The 15,016-nt window shown below is 44.7% G+C and overlaps 1 protein-coding gene across 3 annotated transcripts in view; it reads right to left on the bottom strand.

Moving 5' to 3' along the window:
- The window catches only part of Rassf8 (Ras association domain family member 8), a 71,896-nt gene that overhangs the window by 7,134 nt on the left and 49,746 nt on the right, over nt 1-15,016 (bottom strand). For all 3 annotated transcript variants that reach the window (XM_021190949.2, XM_029534738.1, XM_029534739.1), the window contains exon 2: nt 3,978-4,156. In XM_021190949.2, the coding sequence (XP_021046608.1) occupies nt 3,978-4,080 (103 nt within the window). In that variant the 5' untranslated portion in view covers nt 4,081-4,156. The remainder of the gene's footprint in view (nt 1-3,977; nt 4,157-15,016) is intronic.

The raw sequence follows: 15,016 nt of genomic DNA, 5'->3' as shown, positions 1-15,016 counted from the left end.
GAACTCACTCTGTAAACCAGGCTGGCCTCGAACTCAGAAATCCACCTTCCTCTGCCTCCCAAGTGCTGGGATTAAAGGTGTGTGCCACCACTGCCCAGCTGAAATTTTGAGTTTTAATCATCACTGAATCTTGGTTTGTTTTGATCCAATAGACCATGGAGAATGAATACTGAATATGTTGACAGAAAATAAAATGCCTTAATTTCCTCTTTCACTATTAAGCTCAAGTCTACAAATCATAGTCTTGGATGAAGGTGCTCCCTGGACGGGGTGTCCAGCGGTGCCTCAGTGAAACCAGAGGTGCCAGGATGAGAAGCAGGCATCTTGGCTAGCACGGAGCAGATCTGCTAGTGCTGGCAACAGGCTACTTCAATCCTGAACTGCCTTGATGTGATTCCAATATGGACTGCCAAGGTCTAAGGTAAACTTTTGACTAGGAGCTCAAGACAAAGGGCACCTGAGCACCCAGTACAGTGCCCGGGCAGTTTCTTCTTCATATGTGTTTACTAAATAACAGGTTTATGATGCAAATACAAACTCTGAACATATCACTTGGTTTTATGGAAAGAAGTTTATACTCTCATTATGTTCCAAACTCTGATAAAGAACACTTTTAATAGGGCCTGGTAACACAGGCCTATAATTCCAGCCACTCAGGAGGCTGAGGCAGGAGGATCAGAAGTACAGGACTTTCCTGAGTTCCAGACTAAGTCCAAGGCCAGCCTGGGCAAGTTGGTGGTACCCTGTCTCAAAACCAGAATAACAAAGCTAGTTGAGAATTTGCTTAGCATTTCTGAGTCCCTAGGCTCCCCAGATGGGTCCCTAGTCACAGAAAGTTCTTATATAAGAGAAGATTATATATGTGTGTGTGTGTGTGTGTGTGTGTGTGTAACCTCAGACTTAGCAAGTTCAACTTCATTTTATTACAATTTTTTTAAGTATACATTTCTATTTAATAAAGAACCATACTATTTAATTTACTTCATTTTTTAATTTTAAATGAATTCAGAATTTGACAGTAAGGGGGGGGTTCTGGGAACTAGGAGTGTGTTCTGGTTTAAGCAAACATCCAAAAATAAAAGAAAAAAATTACTATTAAATATAAGCATGAGGAGCAGACAGTGCAGACTCTAGGTTCAAGATCACTGACATGGGGTAGGTTCAGAGAGCAAGCTCATCATAACATCATAACACAAGCAAAGTCCATCTGAGAGCTGTGTAGTCCAGCCCACTAGTAAAGAATGCAGTGTGTGCCCACAAACATTGGTTAAAGTTCATTTGACTGATTAGGAGATGCCCACAGTAGCAGAGTACAGATTGGTGGTGTCTGTGACAGTATTTCTAGAGGTGATAATTAGGGCCCTGACCAAATGGATGGACTCATCCTTTGACAGATTTATGATTGTATTATTGGGAAGTGGTAAGAGACAGGAAATAAAGCCTAATTGGAGGAAGTTGGTCTATGGTACCATGTCCTTTGGGATGACCAACTGCCCTAACCTCTTCCTGTAGTCTTTTAAAAACCTGGCCACTATGATGGTTTGAATAAGAACGGCCCCATAGGCTCATATATTAAATGTTTAGTGACCAGGGAGTGGCACTATTTGAAGATTAGGAGGTGTGTCCTTCTTGAACTAAGTGTGGCCTTATTGGAGGAACTGTATCACGGGGGATGGGCTTTGAGGTTTCCAAAACCCATGCCAGGCCCAGTTTCTCTACCTATGGATCATGATGTAGCTCTCAACTACTTTTCCAGAACCATGCCAGCTGTGTGCCACCATGCTCCCTGCCAGGATGACAATGGACTACACTTCTGAAACTGTAAGCCAAGAGTGAGCTGAGCCATATGATTACCCACCACGATAAAGGGATACTCCTGAACCTATGAAACAGACCAGTGACACTCATGTGAAGTTGTTAGCCAGGCAGTTGGTATAACGAGGTAAAACACCTGATGCAGAGAACTGGAGGGTGGGAGGCTGCTGTGGCATCTGACCAGGAGGTTTGTAAGCCCTTTGGAAGTAGTTTGTGGGATGAACTTGGGAGAGTTTGGAGAAACAGGCTAGGAAACCCTTGCAAGGTTGTGAGTCAATGGGTGATTTTGCTTGGAGCTCAGGGGAGCAGAGTTCCAGTGAGAATGTGGGCAATGAAGGCTTGGCTCATGAAGTTTCAGATGGGAACAACTCAACTGGGAACTGGGAGAGAAGCCATTTGTGTCTACATTTTGTTCATAATTTGAGAAGTCATGGGAAGCTGATTTAAACAGGTGGAATAATTAATCTGGTAGAGAGTGTTTTAGGACAGCACAGTATCCAGGCTATTCATTGATAATGCTAGTGGCCCTGAGCCAGGCTTACAGTAAGACCTGGAAGGACAATGCTGAGCAAGCTTTGAAAACAGTGTGGTGGTTAGAAAAGGACTGTGCTGCAGATGGGCGTGGCTGCCAGAGAGTGCGGAAGTTGTCTACTGTGATGACAGGGGGTACCTGATGGAAGTGGCCACACTGCACCCTCACAGACTGAAGACCCAGTAGCATCCCTTCAAGGGCTCCCCGTGGAAGGACACAGCCTCTGGGTGCCCAAGGACAAAGAGCTGCCTAGGAAGTACTCTCCTCAGCATTTTCTTTCCACGGTGCACAGCTGCCCATGGACTCAAGAGGGCAGAACAGCTGTGGTCGAGGGCTGGGATGCTTGGGTTGGCAGGCAGCAGGTTTGACATCATCCGTGTGGTGCTGGCTTTGCAGGTGTTCAGAGGGTGGAGTTGTGGGGCGATGGAAACACCCATTCAGGTTTCTAAGGAGAAGCCTGGGAAGCCAGGCAGCCTTTGTCAGGGTCAAAATCCTGAAGAGCACACTCAGGTCAACGTGTGAAGCTGTGCGGGTGAAGAGGAGCCTGCACTGAAGGCTCCTGGGGAGGCTAGAAATGTGAGCTGCCCCTGGGAAGGCAGTGAGGTACCATGACTACCCAAGCCTGCTGTAGCTCACATGACCATGTGCCTGGGATGCTGGACGTGCAACTATGGGATCCAGTGTTGTCCTACTGCGTTCAGTCATGCCTTGATCCAATCGTTTCTGATCGTATTTATCTTTATTGATATATATGTATGTGTGACTTTGAGTGTGTGTGTCACATGTATGCATGCACCTTTGGGACTTGAAGTGCTGGCACCCTAGCACTGCAGTCAAATGTGGTTGAGCTTTATGGCAGAGGCGCTGGGAACTGAATTGGATCCTCTCTGGCCACTGAGCCATCTAGCCTTAGTCCAATACTTTCTTGGCATTTTCTTATTCCTTTTTTCCTTTTAACAGGAATATTTAATCTGCTGCACTGTGTGCTGTGATCTTATAACGTGTCTTTCACTTCTACAGTGCCTCATAGCTAGGAGTCCACTGAGCCTTCGTGAGACTTTTAACTGGGGCTTCTGAACAATGTTGAACTGTAAAGGCCACTGAGGCAGACACAGTGCATTGTCAACTACAAGGTGCACATTCAGACTTTTGGGGGAAGTGTCAGAATGCTACAGTTTAGTCATAAAGTATCTTTCCAAAGGCTCCTGTGTTTACTGCTGGGTCCCAAGATGGTGATACCATTTTGGGAGGTTCTAGAAACTTTAGGAGATGGGACCCAGCTACAAGAAGCAAGTTACTGGGCTGGGTTTTTTTTAAGATATTTTGCCCCTGGCATGTTCTCACTGTGTGCCTGTCCTTCCTCGCCTTCTCTCCCTCCTTCCCCCTCTTCTCTCCCATCCCTCTCCACCCCTTGATGTATTCTACCCAGGCATCTTAGGCCAAGAAATGATGGGCTGAGCCCTTTGAAATTCTAAGTCCAAATGTGTACCCCTTAGTTATCTTTCGGACACTTTCATCAGGATGCTGAGGTAGCTAACACACACACACACACACACACACACACACAGCCCTGCCATACTACAGACAAGTATGAAGTGTCATTTCCTTGACTTGCCAATTTTTTACTTACCTATAGCTTGAGCTAAGGCTATTACAACCTCCTGGCAAGTTGTGACTTCCGTGACGCCACAGACGATCCTCTGAACGCCATCCACCCACACTTTAAGTTCCATGGTGCACGTGCCAGTCCCACAAAGGCGCTGGGAGTAGGCATCAGGGTGTCAGGTCATGGCTCTGGCTTCAGACACACTAAAAAAGGTAAAATGTTTGTTTAAAGTAAACTTTTCCCTGTGTTATGTGAACTATAACACAACAATAAGCACCCCTCTGTGACAGTGTCCACGCCGACTTCACAGAGGGGAACTCAACAGGGTAAGTGGCTGGCCACACACGCCGACCCTGGTTAGCATTCTAAACTTCCATAGTAACTTTATCTGTGTCCCAGGTCTGAAGGCTCTTACCTACTTGTTCAGTGCGTGTGCTGTCTCTCTCTTGTGAGACACTGTGACTTTTCCATTAGGATAGTGTCAGAGTCTTTCACATTCCTATCATTTCAGAAACACAATTGAACCATTTTTAAACATACTTGCTGTGCTATCCTGCTGGCCAGTGTCCATCCTTGTGATACACCCTCAGCCTCCCCAGGTCCCCGCTGACCAGTGTCCATCCTAGGTCACACCCACTGGTCTCCCCCAGCCTCCCTGAGCTGCCCACACCAGTGCTATGAAAACGAGCTGAAGGACATTGATCCCTTATGTCTGTCTGTCTGTCTGTCTGTCTGTCTGTCTGGTCTGGTCTCACTGCTGGTTTGTTGATTGTCAGAAGAGTCACCCCAACAATATAAAGCACACTTCGTGGTGTCTACTGCTTACCCACTCTTTTAAAAAATAACCTGTCCATATTAAGTGCCAACCAGAAAACTTTACTCAGTTAACCAAGCCCATGCCAGCCCTGACAGGATGCCTCTGCTCCACTGGTCCCTCCAGCCTGGGCAGGAGCCCTCTGCTGTGCATGCGACTACACCTCGAGTCTGCATTCTAAGAAGTGTCTCTGATGTGCATGTGTTTATGTTCATTTGCATTCTCTTAATGATTAAAAGTTCAAAGTGACACAATTCTTACTCAGATAGGAAAATGTGTGGAGGTGTACCAAGAAAGTCTGAGCAGAGATGGAACCCGGAACCACGCCCGCATCTGCTCCTTTTCAACTCAGACACAGGCAGTAAGCACCCTTCTTCGGGCAACTTGCTGCTGTGCTGTTTTGTGCTTCTGGGTTGGTTCCCCAGTTGAACTGCCCTGGGGCACAGCAGTGACATGCTGTCTAGAGTTGGATGTGACTGAGAAACACATGGAACAGATGACAGTCAGACGCAGGCTCAGTATTAATGCTGATCATGGACCGATTAACAAACTACTGTGACAGACTCGGAGGGCACCGGGATAGAAAAATGGCACTTTGTAGATGAGTGTGCATATGGACTTTACAGAAGGCAGGCACTGTGAATACTGACAACTAGCTGTGTGTTTGAAGAGGCAGCTTCTCTGTGCACTGTTGAGCAAATGTAACCTCTGGGACACATGAAACAAGCATACAAAGAGCTTATGGCTAAGTTTGGGGCAAAATAAAAGATAATGGTTCTGATATCCTACAATGGAGGACTGGGTAACTTGTATTAAATGTAAATCAGCAATTTGGCATGGGAAGACTGTCTGGTACTAATGTTTTCCACCACCATGAAAGAAGACCTACAGTAGGCAACTCAAGAGAGTAAGGATTTGCATTGGCACAGTCTAAGTCCACCATGGAGGGAGACATGGCGGCTCCACAGGAGCTCACATATCAGTGGATCAGGAACTCCATCTAGGGAAGACCGGAGCCAGCATAGACTCTGCCCCAGGGAGACTCCATGGGTGCTAGTGAGGCCTCATGTAAAACGGTCCCATAATCTCTCAAAACAGTGCTGCCAGTTAGGGACAGTGTTCAGACTCATGGGACTGTTGGTGTCACTTCACAGATGACAGAAATCCCTAGAAACCCCCGTGCAGAAACCCAGGGCAGGAGCTACCTCCTGTGGAGGCTGTGCCTGCGTAAGATGGCAGTGTGTGCAGCACTGAGGCATGAGGCTCCCTCCAGTGGTGCTGGTCTCCACAGGTCTGCTCAGCAGAAGCTGGCTTTCCCTCGCTATGTCCAGGTCTGCACTGCTGGTACCCATCTAACGACGGGCTTTACAGGTCAGAATGATTTACTATTGTCAGGTATTACATGCTCAAGTAACTTCTGAATTATGAATTCAAATTATTTCTGTAGGTGGAAATGAAAATTCTGTCTTTTAAGAACTAGAAACTCCTGTCATAAAGTCAGAAAGTAGATAACAATAAAAAATATTGGAAAAATAGTAAGACCATTGAAAATAAGAGGCATTTTAGGTTATTATATCATGCATGGAAGAACAGTCAACAATCTTAATTCTTATAAAGGATTCCTATTTAAAATTTCTATCATACTTAGAATAAATCATTCTGAGTTCAGATAAAGCTACTGGCATGAAAATATCAATCCTTTTATTAAGAATCCTTTTTCTTAAACTTTAAAAAAGTTCCTATTATACTTTGTGTGTGTGTGTGTGTGTGTGTGTGTGTCTGTCTGTCTGTCTGTCTGTCTGTGGAAGCACATATGTGTGGAAGTCAAAGGACAACCTGTAGGAGTTAGTTCTCTTTATCTACCACAGGTCCCAGACTCGGTTGGAAGTCGGGCAAGCCCCTTTACCGACTGAGCTGTCTTGATGATTCCCTTCTACTTCTTTAGCACCATGAGGATCATTTCCTTTCTTTTTTGAAAAGCTCATCCTGGATAGTGTACTGACACATACACTTTCCTAAGCCGCACACTTAGGATGCTCACTTCCTACCCTCTCAGAGTAATTCTATAACTGGTGGTACCAACCAGAAGCTCTCAGTCAGCACCTCAAGTTTCTGGGAGCACAATGCTTAAGTGGCTGGAGAGTGACATTTGCTTGTACATCAGCCCGTGTTGTGTGTGCTGTGCATCAGCCCATGTTGTATGTACTGTTTTTCAGCCCATGTTGTGTGTGCTGTGCATCAGTCCATGTTGGGTGTACTGTGCGTCAGCCTGTGTTGGGCTGTAGAGAGATGGCTCAGGGTTACAAAGGATTGCTGCTCCATCATGAAAGCTGGAATTTAGATCCCTGCACCGTGTTACACAGCTTGCAAACACCTATAATCCAATCCCCTGTTCTGGCCTCCATGAGCATCCCCAGAAATATGTGTGCATATACTTATCAGATAGACAAACACATATTCACACACACACACACACACACACACAGTCACAAACATTTTTTTAATGAGTAAATTTTGCTTCAAGAATGATCTAAGTACAAATGCAGGATATTCATGTAATAACTATAATTCAAGGATGAGCAAAATCTTTATACTTATCCATTTTAGAAAACAGATGTTTGTAATAACTGAGGCTTGTCTACAAAATTAGCTCTGCTTTAAAGCAGCTCTTCTTTCCAGAATCATCTACATATCCTGACTGTCACACACAGTAGCTCGTTATCCCCAACTGCCCCTGGGTACTTCTGGAAGTCATTCTAGTGCCCTAAAGAAGCACAAGACCCACGTCAGACTCTGCTTGGGACCATGAGCCTGACATCCAGCCCCACAGAAGGCAGCAGGAGAGAGAACAGCACAGCCGCGCAGTGGGACCGGGGCCACTTCCCTCCACGCCATGGGAATACAGTGGGCCTTGCCCACAGCCTCCAGAGCAAGGCTCACGCCAGCGCCGTCTCTGAAGGAGTCCGCTCTAACAGGAGAGCCATCTGTCTTGGTCTTAGGATTCTATCGCATGAATGGGCAGACTGCCACGCTTTCAGAAATGAAATGAGGGACCATAACCTGTGAAGAGCCCTGAACTCAAGCATCAGGTTTCTCCTGCACACACAACTGCACACACTATGGCACACACTTCTGCACACACTACTGTACACACTATTGCACACAGGTCTGCACACAGAAGTACACTAGTGCACACACTACAGCATATACTACTGTATACAAAACTGCACACACTACTGTACATGCTACTGCACACAGGACCACACATACTATTGTACATATGACTACACACACTTCTACACATGCTACTGTACATGCTACTGCACAAAGGACTGCACACACTACTGCACATACTATGGCACACACTACTGTACAAGCTACTGCACACAGGACTGCACACATTACTTCAGGGCTCTCATTTACTAGTCACAATGATGGCAGGGAGCAAATATTACAACATACTTCTACTGAAAAGTCTGCTGAGACGGTGGTATCTGAAAGGCAGATTTAGGGACAAGCACACTGTGGCAGTTCTCCTTGAGTGAGATTGTACTGGCTAGCTTTGTGTCAACTTGACACAGCTGGAGTTATCACAGAGAAAGGAGCTTCACTTGGGGAAGTGCCTCCATGANATNCAGCTGTAAGGCATNTTCTCAATTAGTGNTCAANNGGGGAGGGCCCCTTGTGGGTGGTGCCATCTCTGGGCTGGTAGTCTTGGGTTCTATAAGAGAGTGGACTGAGCAAGCCAGTGGAAGCAAGCCAGTAAAGAACATCCCTCCATGGCTTCTGCATCAGCTCCTGCTTTCTGACCTGCTTGAGTTCCAGTCCTGCATCCTTTGGTATCAAAAGCAGTAAGGAAATGTAAGCTGAATAAACCCTTTCCTCCCCAACTTGCTTCTTGGTCATGATGTTTGTGCAGGAATAGAAACCCTGACTAAGACAGAGATCATCAAGACCTTTTAACATCTGGTGATAAAAAGCCAACCAAATGACAATGTGTTCTTGGTGTTTACTGAATCAATCAACAGTAAGAGACAGAAACTCTGTGTCTGCTTGTGTGTCTGTCTCTAACCTTTTGTCACCCATCTGAGTATTACATGACATGGATTATTAGACAAATGAGGAAACTGAGGCAGAGAATATTCACCCAGACTCACCTGCTAGCAAGTAGCAGGTCTGACAGTGCCTGTAAGCACTGGAGGTCCCTGTATTTATGAATGAGGCTGAGATGCTCACAAGGGCATGTGTAACCACCAACACTGTCTCAGGAGAAGTAACCCAGTTCCTGTGAGTGCCAGCCTTAGTTGCTGAAAGGACCACTGTTGCCACAAAACCTGACACAGAGCTCACAGCCAGAGGCCAGGATGGTGTGAAGTACACATGGGAAGGAGGTTCCCGTTGGACACAGTGCCTCCAAAGTCTCCCACCTCACCTGAGCTCAGCTAGGTTCTGACCTCTGCCCTTCTGCTACACCCATGCTCTATGCTAAGGCTCCTTTTCTTGCCCCGGACCTTTTCATCACCTGAAAATTTGACTGAAATCATGTCACTATTCAGACACATAAGCTAATTTCTCATTGACAACCAAGTGTTTAACACTGTGCTGTAAAGGCGTGGTGGCGCACGCCTTTATCCCAGCACTCGGGAGGCAGAGGCAGGCGGATTCTAAGTTTGAGGTCAGCCTGGTCTACAAAGTGAGTTCCAGGACAGCCAGGGCTACACAGAGAAATCCTGTCTCGAAAAACAAAAAACAAACAAAAAACACTGTGCTGTGAGACCCACGTCCACAAAGTGAGGCTGACTACGGGCTCTCTGTTCATGGCATCACAAACACGGGGCCTAGGAACTCTGACAGCCAAGCCTGTTGTAATCATCACAATGTGACCACGAGACCAAGGAGCACTCTTGTCTTTAGACTGCTGACCTCAGACACCCAAATGTCACGTGCCGACACATGCTTCCTAGAAGATACAAATCTTGAACATTTGAGTAGGCAAATATTCAAAGGTGAAATAAAGCGAACTCATAAGGAACTACTAAGAAAACATTTAAGGAGATTTGGGCCCCTGACTCTGGGGTCAAAGCTGCTGCTGGACTACAAAATCCTATCAGATGTCATCCTAGGAGTTAATCAGCAGCATAGAAAGCAGAACTGTTTAAAGCTGTGTTGTTGATGTTTAGTGTTGTATTTACATAGTTATTAAAATGCTACACAAGGAAGGGCTGGATGTAAGCAAAGGACACAGGTCATGGAGAAGGTGACAAAGCTTTTTTTTTCCTGGTAACAACTCAGACATTGGTTTTGTTTTTCACAGTGTGTAAGTGACTTCGACTTTCTTTGTCAACGTAGCCAGACCTGTAAGTTAAATAGACAAATGAAGGGACTTTTAGAATTGGGCTTGGGACCCCTCCCTCCTTCAGTGAGCTGCAATGTTAGGCACGACAGACCTGACTAGTCTGTCAACAGCCAGACTGAAGGAGGAAGGCCACACCCTAACCTACAGCACAGGAAGAAAAAAACAAAAAACAAACAAACAAAAACAACAACAAAAAAACCCCACAGCTCAGTGTAGACAACAGCTACCGAATCAAGGAACTGTTTAAGATCCCAGTGCACTTTACAAAATGGACTGCTTGCACAAAGGGAGGAGTTTCTGTTGAAACGAACATGCTTCCTTTCATTGGTCTGTCTTGGAAGGGTTCATCAACCCTAGGGTTTCAGAGGAAAGAATACAGCTCATGCTAGAGCAAGTTTACTGACAGACTGAAAGGCCCAGGTGCTGACAGTGCCCACTAGACTCTCTGCTCTGCCTCAGTGAGTGGCAAACTGGAAGGGGCAGATGGCAGGCAGCATGTGGCAGTGACTACTCAGATGGGAGAAGGCTGGACACAATGTCTAACAATGTACACATGCTTACCAGTTCATAGAGCTGAAATTAAAACATTATTGAAGTATAGCAGAGAAAGTTCAGGAATCTTAAGCATGAATTTTGGCAGCGTGAAGATATCTCCTATTCGCCTCCAAGATCAAGAAGTGTCCTCCAAGACCTGACCTCTGCAAAGACAGCAACCATGACACCTGTGAGCATGCAGTTGTCATGCAGTCTGTCTCCAAACCCAGCTCATGTTACTGTGAGTAGCTCACTGCAGCTGCAGTAGAGATGTTCATGTAAATGGACCAGTGTGCTGTCCTACCACTGATGGGAACTTGGGCTTCTAGATCAACAATACTCTAAACATGCTGCTGCGGACATTGCCAGGAATGGCTGCCTGCCCGACTCTGCCCACTCTATTCTCCACCCAGACATCTACTGTGGACACAAGAGGTACAGGAAACCCATTTTTCAGACAGCAATTGTACTTAAGCCATTTCAGGCCTGTTTAGCACAGGCCTCTCTGCAATACTCCTCAAACTACCCCACAAAATAGAAAAAGAAAGAACACCGCCACCCATTCAGTGACGCCACACTCACTCTGATAAGTAAACCCACAAAACTCCAGCAAAGAAAGGGACTTCAGACCAGTCTCCCTCGGTGAATACTCAGTAAAATACCTCCAAACCGCATCCAGGGACACATCAAAAAGATCATCTGCCATCATCAAATAGGTTTCATTCCAGGGATGCAGGGATACAAAAACCTATCAATGCAATCCACTCTATAAACAAACTCAAAGGAAAAAAAATCACATGATCATCTCATTAGATGATGAAAAAGCCACTGATAAAATCCAACACATCTTCATGTTAAAAGTCTTGGAGAGCTCAGGGATAGAAGGCGCATACCTAAACACAATAAAGACAAAATGCAGGAAGCCAATAGCTAACACTAAATTGAATGGAGAGAAACAACTTAAAGCAATTCCACTAAAGTCAGGGACAAGACAAGGCCGTCCACTCTCTCCCTATCTATTCAATGTAGTACCTGAAGTTCTAGCTGGAGCACTAAGACAACTAAATGAGATCAAGTGAATTTGGAAGGAAGAACTCAATGTATCACTATTCACACATGATATGATAATGCACATAAATGACCACAAAAATCCTACCAGAGAACTCCTACAGCTGATATACACCTTCAGCAAAGTGGGTGGTTAAAAAATTAACTCAAAGACTCAACAGCCCTCCTCTATAAAAGTAATAAATGGGCTGAGAAAGAAGTTAGGGAAACAGGACCCTTGACAATAACCACAAATGTTAAATATCTTGGTGTAACTCTAACCAAGCAACCTGTATGGCAAGAACTTCAAGTCCCTGAAGAAAGAAACTGAAGTAAGATATCAGAAGGTAGAAAGATCTCTTGATGATGATCATAGATCAGCAGGTTTAACATAGTGAAAATGGCCATCTTATCAAAAGCAATCTACAGGTTCAGTGCAATCCATATCAAAATTCCAACACAATTCTTTGCACACCTTGAACTTCATATGGAAAAACAACCCAGGATAGCTAAAATAATCCTGTAAAATAAAAGAGCTTCTGGGGGAATCGCCATCCCTGAATTCAAATTGTACAACAGAGCAATAGTAATAAAAACTGCACAGTATTGGTATAGAAACAAACAGGCTGATCAATGGAATTGAATCAAAGACGCAGAAATAAACCCATACACCTATGGACACTTGATTTTTGACAAAGAAGCCAAAACTAAAGAATGGAAAAAAAGAAAGCATCTTCAACAAATGGTGCTGTTCTACCTGTATATCTGCATGTAGAAAAATGCATACTAAATCTAACAGAAGAGAAAGTGAGGTATAACTTTGAATGCATTGGCATAAAAGACAACTTCCTGAACAGAACAGTAATAGCTCAGACTAAGTTCAATAATAAATGGGAATTCACAAAACTGAAAAGCTTCTATAAGGCAAATGAAACTATCAATAAGACAAAAAGACACCCTACAGAATGGAAAAAACTCTTCACCAACCCTGCATTTGACAGAAGGCTAATATCCAAAATATATAAAGAACTCAAAAAGTTAGACACCAACAAACCAAATAACCCAATTAAAAAATGGGGTACAGAGCTAAACAAAGAATTCTCAATAGAGGAATCCTAATAACTGAGAAACACTTAAAGAAATGTTCAATATCCTTTATTATCAGAGAAATGCAAAAAAAAAATGATTCTGAGATTCCACCTTATACACAATGGCTAAGATCAAAACCTCAAGTGACAGCATATGCTGGAAAGGATGCGGAGCAAGGGAACACTCCTCCATTGCTGGTGGAGTACAAACTTGTACAACTACTCTGGAGCTCAATTTGGAGGTTTCTCAGAAAGCTGAGAATAGTTTTACCTCAAGACCCAGCTATATGACTCCTGGGAATATACCCAAAAGATGTTCCACCATACCACAAGAATACTTGCTCAACTATGTTCATAGCATCTTCATTCACAATAGCCAGGAAAACTGGAAACAACCCAGATGTCCCTCAACAGAAGAATGGATAAAGAAAATGTGGTTGATTCACACATGGAATACTACTCAGCTATAAAAACAAGACCATCAGCATATCTGCAGGCAAATGGATGGAACTAGAAAAATATGACCCTAAGTGAGGTAACCCAGACCCAAAATGACATGCATGGTATATACTCACTTATAAGTGGATATTAGTCATAAAAAACAGTACCTATGCTATAACCCACAGACCCAAAGAAGCTAAATAATAAAGAGGACCCAAGGGAGGATGCTTGAATCTCACTCAGAAGGGGAAACAATCATCAGAGGTGGAGGGAGGGATGGAGCTGGTTGTTGAGGAAGGAAAAGGGATAGGGAGAGTGGGGGAGGGGAAGGAAGGAGCAATCAGGCGTAGGGTGAACATGGGAGAGGAGGCTGGGAGAGTGAACAGAAATGGGGGTGCATTTCTAGGATGTGCGAGAGACCTGGGATTGGGGAGGCTCCAGCGAGTCTATGAGGGAGACTCTAGCTGAGACTCCTAGCAGTGGGGACATGGATCCTGAAGTGGCCATGTCCTGTAACCAGGTAGGACTTCCAGTGGAGGGATAAGGCCACCAACTCACCCATAAAACCTTTGACCCAAAACTTGCCCTACCTACAAGAACTGCAGGGACAAAGATGGAGCAGAGACTAAGGGAATGACCAACCAATGACCTGTACAACTTGAGACCCTGATACTACTAATGATATTCTGCTATGCTTGCACACAAGAGTTTAGCATAACTGTCCTCTAAGAGGCTCCACCCAGCAGTTGCCTGAAACAGATGCAGAGACCCATAGTCAAACATTATATGGAGCCTGGAGAGTCTTGTGGAAGAGCTGGAGAAAGGATTGAGGGACCCAGAGAAGACAGGGACTCCACAGGAAGATCAACTAACCTGGACCCCTGGGGGCTCTCAGAGACAGAACCACAAGAACATACATGGGCTGGACCTAGGTACATATATAGCAGATGTGCAGCTTGGTATTCATGTGGGTCCCCCAACAACTGGAGCAGGGTCGGGGGGAGATTTACTTGACTCAGTTGCCTGCCTGTGGATCCTGGTCCCCTAACTGGTTGCCTTGCCTGGCCTTAGTGGGATGTGCCTAGTCCTGCAGTGACTGATGTGCCAGGGTGGGGTGATAGTGGGGGTGGGGGCTCCTCCTTCTCAGAGGAGAAGGGGAGAGGGTATGGGGGAGGGCTATGTGAAAGGGGTACTGGGAGGGGCTGCAATTGATGTAAGTGAATAAAATAAATTAACCAATGCAAATTTTTTAAAAAATAAAGTTTCAAAACATTTGCAGCAACCACTGTCTCAGCAAGAGTCTGCACTGAAGACAAATAGTAAATTAAATTTTGCATATTTTCAATTTCACAAGTATTTTTGTAGAGCTATGCAGAAAACTTAGAAATATGTACTTATAGGAAAAGACTAGACACAAGGGGTCAAGTTTGATGGATGATGCTGTCAGACTGTCCATGCCCATGGAGATCTGGCTGGTCTCAGTTTAGCTCCTTACTGCACTCTATTGTGTGTATACACACATGTATGTGTTGTGTGCATATGTGGAGACATGCGTGCACACACATGCTCTCTGCTTTCTTAGTTGTCACTTAAACTGGAGACCGGGCTTCCATCACTTTCCACAAAGAAGAGAGAAGCATGTATACACAACACATGTTTATAAAATGTGTCACACAATGGAAACACTGCTCAAGTTCATAAAATCATCCAATTTAAAGAGACACTGCATTTCTTTCTTTCTTTCTTTCTTTCTTTCTTTCTTTCTTTCTTTCTTTCTTTCTTT

This window comes from Mus pahari, chromosome 2 (assembly GCF_900095145.1).
Source record: "Mus pahari chromosome 2, PAHARI_EIJ_v1.1, whole genome shotgun sequence".
Lineage (NCBI taxonomy): Eukaryota > Metazoa > Chordata > Mammalia > Rodentia > Muridae > Mus > Mus pahari.
The sequence above is the reverse complement of the archived record's forward strand: the minus strand, read 5'-3'. Positions and strand labels throughout refer to the sequence as shown.